This window comes from Manduca sexta, chromosome 10 (assembly GCF_014839805.1).
Source record: "Manduca sexta isolate Smith_Timp_Sample1 chromosome 10, JHU_Msex_v1.0, whole genome shotgun sequence".
Taxonomy (NCBI): domain Eukaryota; kingdom Metazoa; phylum Arthropoda; class Insecta; order Lepidoptera; family Sphingidae; genus Manduca; species Manduca sexta.
Genome location: NC_051124.1, coordinates 5,045,788 through 5,054,160, shown reverse-complemented (window position 1 = coordinate 5,054,160; position 8,373 = coordinate 5,045,788). Strand labels below are relative to the sequence as shown.

The window sequence follows — 8,373 nt, the reverse complement described above, 5'->3', positions numbered from 1 at the left end:
TTGACAAAAGCAAGTCAAAATTTTATGTTGAAATCACGGGAATCCTTTTCCGATCCAAGATAATATTCAAAATTTTCGTTATAAATAAAATTGTTCAAAGTGGCACGTAAAGCGGCAAGATACCAAATATGGGACGTAAAATGTTTAAAAGACGGACAAAGGATGTTTTTGAAAAATTTAGACAACAAAGGCGGTGAGTAATTAATTTGGAGATTTAGATTGCTAGAGTTTGCCGGTATTCCTTCTCCTCAGGTAGATTTATCTCTGTAGTTTATCAGGCTGACCTAATACTGTTCGCAGAGATTATATTGGGTCAGATTGTACACGATTGAAATCTAGGTAAGAGGTTATACTTGGGTATAAATTTCCGGGTTATCTTAGTAACGCATTTAAATTTTAAATAATTGAAATTAAATTAGTGAGGGATGATTATAAAGGAAGGAAGGAAGGAATTGTTATTATAACTGCTAAGGGATAATTTTTTTCTTCTCTTATGGCTTCCGCCATTTAGCGGATATAAAACAAAAAGTCAGAAAAAAAATATTTATCTAATTTTTTTGGGATTTATAATTCATACAAAATACATAGTTTTTGAATGGCACAAAATTAAAATTCTGAGAGTTGTTCCTAATTTACAATCAGTAGAGTATCTCACCATGGACTAGGTTCCCGAGCAAAAACAAATTGAAAGATGGTTTTGCAAATTAATAATAATTAAATATCACAGCCATAAGCATCTGCCAAGAGTACGACAAAAACATGAATATTATGGTGGAGGGGCAGCGAGTGTTCCAAGTGGAGAAGCTGCTTAATGATAGAGACATATCGTTCGAGGTGACCGTCACTGACGTCACGGCGCCGGCGTCGCCCAAGAGGAACCGAAGTCCCATTGCCCTCACACGGCTGCGGTCGCCTATTAGTACGACTATTATGTTTATAAATAGTGATGATGTTATTTTTTCTAGATAGAATACTATATGCTAAGCACATTTTTTTAAAATAAATATTATCAATTTAAAATCGAATAACAAAAAAGTTATTTTTAATAAAAATTGTTGTACAATGAGATACAATTATAGTTTTAATGCAGCTGATGTTAAGGTTGATGATTGTTCCAGAACGGCTTATAGATTGGAAAGATTACTACCCTTTGAACGTTATAAACAGCTTTATAGACTCCTTGGAGAAGCAATACCCGTCTACGTGTACTGTGTCCGTTATTGGAAGGACTGTGGAAGGAAGGGATATAAAGGTGAGTTGGTTTTACGTGCAAGTTTTTTTTCCAGACAAATTATATAATAATAAATTGTAGACGAAAATAACTCGTCTAGACTTCTTTACTTGCCATCCCTTTAAATTAACAACGCATTTTTTTGAAAATTCGTTACAAGTAAAACTGTTATATTTGGAAAGCTTTTGCAACGTCATCGTAACACAACAGAAAATTGATAATAAAATTCATTAAGAGCTCGTTTCACGACTTCTAAGTAGATCATACTCGTCACATAAATGTATTAGCCGATCAAAAAGTAAGTACAAAAGTCACACTCTAATTAGTGATCCCAACAAAATAAATATAAAATGAGCACTATAGCATCGAATAAAATTTACATGAAACTTATGATAAAGGCCTTTAAGCTAATAATCATGCAAGATTAGTCTTGTATACTACCAACCTTCTTGAGACTATTTTCGATTAGTGTCCCTCCCATGACTTCTTAAGAGCCTTAAGTCTTGCTTTAGGTGTTAAAAATATCGAACAGCGACGCTCGGAACACGGCCGTGTGGCTAGACGGCGCGATACATGCGAGAGAGTGGATCAGCACGTCGGTAGTGACTTACATTGCCGATTACATCGCGAGGAACTTCGACACGCTGCCACCGAGTTTTACTAATAAAGATTGGTACGAAAAATATTTTCATACCAGAAAACTTGAGGATTTTGTTTTTAATAAATTTATTTGATGATTTTAACGTATGATGCAAAGCTGGTTTTTATTTTTAGAATGTAAGTGTGTTTGGAACACATCCTCAACACAGAAAAGTAATACTATCTATTCAAAAGTCTAAAGATTAAAGATTATTAGTCCCTAAAAGTCTCAAGATTTTCGAACGAAACACACCAAAGATGCGATCTTTACTAAACGGAATTAACTTTAGCCTCAAATAGTCAATTTTGTATAATTTTACTAAATTCAAACCAGAATAATTTACATTGTATTTTTTCTATTCTTAGCAATAATACATATTATTAACCATTACATGTTCGTTCAAGGTATTTAGCTCCGGTGGTGAATCCAGACGGCTATCACTATTCGCATGTTGGTGATCGTATGTGGCGCAAAAACCGAGCGCGGTTTGGCAATGTGGTCACGGGAGTTGATTTGAACAGGAATTTCGGGCAAGTGTTTACTCAGAGTGTTGATACTAGAATTTTGGTGATAATGGTTACATAGTCATAAGCTCGACGGAGTTTAAACAAGAAAATATCACTCCAAGTAAAATATGATGGTTACATTACTTTACTCTAGTCATAAGTTCGAGGGAGTTTAACAAAATAATTACACTCCAAGAAAAATATGATGTTTTTAGCTCGGCTATACTGCCGTGAGATCATCATCATCATCATGTTTTGTAAATATAGTTGTGTACGTAAAACTGAACTCTTATAAGTTTTTTTTTTGAGATAAGTACCGTTTTTGACCTTAGCACGGCAGTAAGTATACATGGGATTAAAAACTAGGTAATATTATTATGATCTGTTTGACGAGCGTGTTGATTACAATGTTTTTTGTAATAAAATAATTATATAACAATAACTTTTAAGAGTGGCTTTATTAAAGGCATAATGCCTAAAATTGTTAAGTTGTTGTTTACTTCATTTTGGTATTTTTTCAGACATTGTTGGGGAAGAGCCGGGTGTGCGGAATGTTCGTCGGGTGACCCGAATCATATCAACTATCGTGGCACCGAAGCGTTCTCCGAGCCAGAGACTGCAGCTGTTAAGGTAAATGGCATCTTCATTGCATTTGTCCGGATCAATGATCTCTAAATACCTAGTCATTACGAGTAAATACCGAATGATTTTAAACGTCATTTTTTTATTGAATGTTCCCGAGTTAAACCAGTACTTATTAATAAATATTTTTAGTATAATTTTGAACTAAAAAAGAATGTTTTGATGATGGCTTTTAGTCGATTAAACCTTTAACATTCCATCCAATATTTAGTCCAGACTATGTTATTATTTGAACGTGGTGGGTACAAAGTATTAATGTATTTACAGGATTTGATTTTGTATTCAGGGACGCCGTTCAAGATTTTCCTTACGTTCCACGCTTACAGCGAAGTGATCTCGTTTCCATGGTGCTACACTGCCGACCCATGTCCCGATTACGTTAATTTGTTGGAAGGCGGAACCGTCATGGCCAAGGTATTCAATATGGAATTCAGATAAATTATTTACGATTTGAGTATACGTATTATAATTTATCCACATATAATTGAAATTATAACGATGTCAATAGACAAAATCGATGTTTGAAATTGACTAATTAGAGCAAGGTTCGCTTGTAAGAAGTAAAAGAAATTAACATTACCCGTGTTGATATTGTAGCAAAAATAAGTATTATAGGTTATTATATCATAGGTTTAACTATTTTTAAATATACTATTCCATCTACAATTCGCAGGCGATCTACGAAACGAACGGACGTATGTACAAAGTTGGCAACTTCAAAGACATCATGTACTACGCTTGTGGAACAAGCATCGATTGGAGTTATGGCACGGCTCGCATCCCATTTTCCTACCTCGTCGAGTTGAGGAGCAAGCGGGATCGATTCCTACTGCCCAAAGATGAAATACAAGATTGCTGCCGAGAAGCTCTTAATGGTGTGAAGGCGCTCGTCGAGTTTGTAGACACAAAGAAATGTTCGAATTGTGACATTTTTCCTAAGAAAAGTTAGTTTGGTTTGTCTTGTTTGGAGTTCTGTTCGGTTTTGAGTAATACACGTTCAATTATGATGTCTGATTTATTTCGTATTCTACATAAACTTATTTACAAAAACAAGTTACAAAACAGCAAAATATTTGGTGAATGCAGGAATTATAATTATCGGTAAAAATCAGTAGTGGTCAACGTAATCCATGAGACTTTTTACAGCATTCCAAACTTCGACGCAGTTGGTAGTTATTTGATCCTTCGGCAGTTTAAATCTATGCTTTCTGCTTCTAAGTTCTATCATGTATGAGAACGGGATCTTGGCAATGGCGTAGCTCCAATCAGTGCTCGTCCCGCAGGCATAGTATGTCAGATCTTTGGTGCTTCCCACTTTGTATGTTAATCCACTGCTTTCATATATTGCCTAAAATCATAGTATTATATATAGACTACTTTAATAATGTGAAATTTATCTCTTCTTTTGAATATATTTACTTAATTAGGTACATAGTTTTTTATAAGTTTTCACAATCTAGAAGACACTACTTTTGAAAGTTCGATTTTACTTATTAGGTACTCTCGACTTCTAGTACCTACACGGAAATTGTACATAATATGGAAGACAGAATTTGGATTTTAGGGTTCCTTATCTCATAAGGAAGCCTTATAGGATCACTTTATTGTCCTTCTGTCTGTCCGTTTATTTATCTTTCAAAACCATTTTTTCGTTATTGTTTACTTAGTTTTTATTTTCTAGCACCTTTGTCTAATTCGGAAGATAGAAAAAGGCGTGATGCTATGCTACTTATTTAGTTTCTTACGTGGAGTTACCCTTGCCATAATTGTTCCACCTTCCAATAATCGTATATAATCTGGACACGGGTCCTTCTTGTAACCCCATGGAAATATTATCGTCTCGAAGTAACTATGAAACGATAGGAATGCTTTGAATGACGTTGTTGATCCTAGAATCGCATCCTGAAAATTCAAAAACGTTTTATCTTTATGCTATATTATAAAATATTCTTAAATCGTCTAAATTTATTTTAGTATTTTTGTGTGTAGACGCGGTTGTCGCGGGTTTCACATGAAATTATAACTTTGTTTTTATTTTTTTTATATATATTTAACATGTACCTCTACTGCAACATTAAATTATTCTTTCTTTTCAATAAACGAATAATTTTAGAACGTAAAGTACTTGAAAATATGGTTTGAGTCTTTACGAATAAATTTTCTTATCAAAATTACTACAGCTATGTGGCGGTTGAAAAGTACACAGATATCAATATTACCCTCACTGCTGCTGTCTCAGGTTCTGAAAAAGGCGCAGGTCCTCTATAGAAAACATTGCTAGGTTCTTCTGAAGAGCCTTCTTCGCCATTATTGCCCCAACCGTAACTAAAACAATGGTTGATAATATAACAAATTATACATAATATCATCAGGTTATCGGTTGAAAAGTGATACAACGACGACGTATAAATATCCCACGTGGCAGAAGAAAAAGTTCTGTCACAGCAAATACTTAATTTCTATTTCTAGTAATGTGCAAATTATTAGACAATTTCAATAAAGATTGATTTTAGTAAATATTTCTAAGTAACAAAAATCAGAGCTCAATACGAGAATATTTTATTCACAGCATACAAAAGAAGTTCGGTTCACCTGAAATTTCTATTTAGGTCGACCCCGACACACTTGCCGCCGTAGCACGCTCGATTCTTTCTCCACATACGATCGTGAGTGTGCGTGTATTCATATCCGTCTGGATTCAGTACGGGAACTATGTGCCTACAAATGTACATGAATCTGGTATTATTAAATACTTGAAGTGTTTGAATTATTTAGTTTGGCATTAATATGTTTTGCTATAAAACTACCTCTCAATATATAAACATATGTTATTTTCAATATTCAATGCTCTGGGTACAGCATTGAATATTGAAAATATCATACTTTTGGACCGACTCATAGTTCTATCAGGACGGAATATACAAGTTGATGTTACTGTAAAAAGATAAAAAAAACTACATAATTCTTAATATACATTATGAAAGCAAAAAATGTTGCCTTTTTAATTCCATTTTTCTTTTTTTTTGTACTCGCTTGACAAAGTGACTTCACTGCACTTGACGGTAAGGTGAGTGGGGTCCAATAGAAAGTCGACTGACGAGCGACTACCCTTCAACACTCGACACAATTATGCCGGCCTGTTGAAACCGGATATACACAGATGATCCCGGAGCGCAACGCACTTACGTGGGCCGCTATGGCGGGCTTTAACACCTTTCTGGACGGTGGTCACTATCCGGACGGATATAAAATATATCCTATCACCATTAAAAAATTTGTATGACAAGTTTCTATAAAGAAATTACCAGTCCTTATTAGTGATGGATATGGAGAGGTTTTGGAAGTTCTTGACGATGCGGTCTGCGATGTATGTGACTACTGCGGTGCTGATCCATTCCCGCGGGTGGATCGAGGCGTCCAACCAAACGCCGGTGTTGCGCGCATCACTGTTCGATATCTTTAACATCTATAAACACATTATGAGTAAGCCAATCAGCTGTTTTATCATCAATCGTTACTCATTGATTTTATATTTTTAGTACCTTAATTTTCTTTCCTACCTACTATTATTATGTTTTAGATTTTAATTCAATATGTTAGTGGTAAATGCTGTGTTCACCTAGCACACATATCAAATGGTGTACCTTACTGCTTTTTTAATATTGATTGATGTAGTATGTAGTGCTGTTAGTGTACAGCATTACAAATAAATAAACTTTTAGGATAATTTTATGATTTCTAAAAGGTTTGATACTTTATAATCAACAAGAGAGAATCTTGTAATGTGGATATGTTGAAAGTAATCTGATTGTAAATTTAGAAGCAGTAAATATTTTAATTACCATCAAGAATTTTCTAGTAGTAAATATAACTGTGTTTGAAGTTAAGTTTTGAAGTTCTACCTACATTAACAGTACAAATAAACATTTGCTTGTTTATTTTACTGTATTTAAATAAACAAGTAAATGTTTTATCACCTTTATATCACGCCCCTCCACTGATTTGCCAATAACGGACACGGTACAAATAGCCGGATAGTCCCTTTCCAATTCGTCTAAGAACGAATATATTACGTTTAAACGGTGATATTTCTTCCAGTCCATTAATTTTACTAAAAAAATACAAATGTTAAAAAACATTTTAGAGTAATAAAGTCGAATTAGATATCTCAGTTTGATTTATAACATATTATAACTTATTGCACTTTAGTAAATTTTTCCCGTAAAATATGTTTAACTTACTCTTTCTTTTCTTCGGCTTCCGATTTGGAGTAATGTGTTTAATGGTTTTGCATCGATATTTTTGAGTCGTACCCATTGGATTTTCTAGTTAAAAGATTATTGATATATTTATTAGAAATAAAATACTAATAAAATCAACGACATATTATAAGAATGTAAGTTATGTTGCTTCAATAATAATTGAAGAGTATTTTTTTTACCTATTTTGGGCAATTTTGTTTGAGTGCCATTTTCAGTTTTTACTGTAGCGCAAGAGATTTCATCTTCTTCATCACTTGACAGAAATCTGATCATGCGATGTTGACTGCCATAATTGGCACTGCTGGGTTTGTATACCACGTTCATTTTGTTGGAATGGTACCTAGACTATTAATGCAACGTATTATTAATGATGATGTATGTATTCTAGGTACTTTTTAAAATCTGGGTTCTTAACTAATGCTTAGAATCCAGATCCAGAATCGGTATATAGATAAACACAACAGGTGATTCCAGAAAAAAATAAGTCACTGATGAGAAATATAAGAACTGCTTGTATTGCCAAAAGTTTGGGAATCAAAAATACATCTTAGAAAATCATTATGTAGATATTCTTGGATGACAGATTATTACTTACCAAATAAGAATCCTCAAATGCTGTTTTAAAAGGCGCTGGGCTTATTAAAAAAAATATGTTATTGCCCAGACCTTTAATTCACAGATCCACCCTATGATCTAACATGCTATATTCACGAAGCAAAGGGACAAGAAATTTAATAATTCATATCGTAATTTAAGTCTATTTTATAACTAGAATTTAGTCTGGTCACGATTACATGGCGACGTTTTGAAATATAACGTCAGAAATCACAGCAAAGAGAATTATTATCAAATTATAATATATGTAGAAAGATAACATATTATCTAAATTGACACTTAACTTAATCAACAGAGGATTTATTACATTTATGTACCAAATGAAAATCTTTTAATTTCAACAGAGGTCGTCGTTTCTTCGATTTGTAATACTGGTAAATTTTCTATATGTTTTATTAATTATCACAGTTTTGAGCACAGAAACACAAGTTTTACGTACGTTGCAATGTATTGGCTTAGTTTTTATAAATGGTCAGG

At 33.6% G+C, this 8,373-nt stretch overlaps 2 protein-coding genes across 3 annotated transcripts; one reads left to right on the top strand and one right to left on the bottom strand.

The window, feature by feature from the left end:
- On the top strand, positions 1-4,037 carry LOC115440248 (carboxypeptidase B). Its single transcript, XM_030164473.2, has 8 exons — positions 1-193; positions 728-919; positions 1,119-1,252; positions 1,744-1,904; positions 2,276-2,401; positions 2,899-3,007; positions 3,287-3,433; positions 3,693-4,037. The coding sequence occupies exons 1-8, from the start codon at positions 163-165 to the stop codon at positions 3,966-3,968; spliced, it is 1,176 nt and encodes a 391-aa protein (XP_030020333.1). The 5' UTR covers positions 1-162; the 3' UTR covers positions 3,969-4,037.
- LOC115440249 (carboxypeptidase B) lies at positions 4,021-8,171 on the bottom strand. 2 transcript variants are annotated; one of them, XM_030164476.2, is made up of 9 exons: positions 7,877-8,171; positions 7,461-7,626; positions 7,261-7,344; positions 6,997-7,130; positions 6,325-6,485; positions 5,612-5,737; positions 5,239-5,344; positions 4,775-4,921; positions 4,021-4,367 (listed from the first exon to the last, which is right to left on the bottom strand). In XM_030164476.2, the coding sequence occupies exons 2-9, from the start codon at positions 7,603-7,605 to the stop codon at positions 4,128-4,130; spliced, it is 1,143 nt and encodes a 380-aa protein (XP_030020336.2). In that variant the 5' UTR covers positions 7,606-7,626; positions 7,877-8,171; the 3' UTR covers positions 4,021-4,127. The 2 variants fall into 2 exon arrangements, with proteins under 2 accessions (XP_030020336.2, XP_030020337.2); XM_030164477.2 differs by having other exon boundaries at positions 4,263-4,367; positions 4,765-4,921; positions 7,877-8,169.
- Positions 8,172-8,373: the final 202 nt, after the last annotated feature.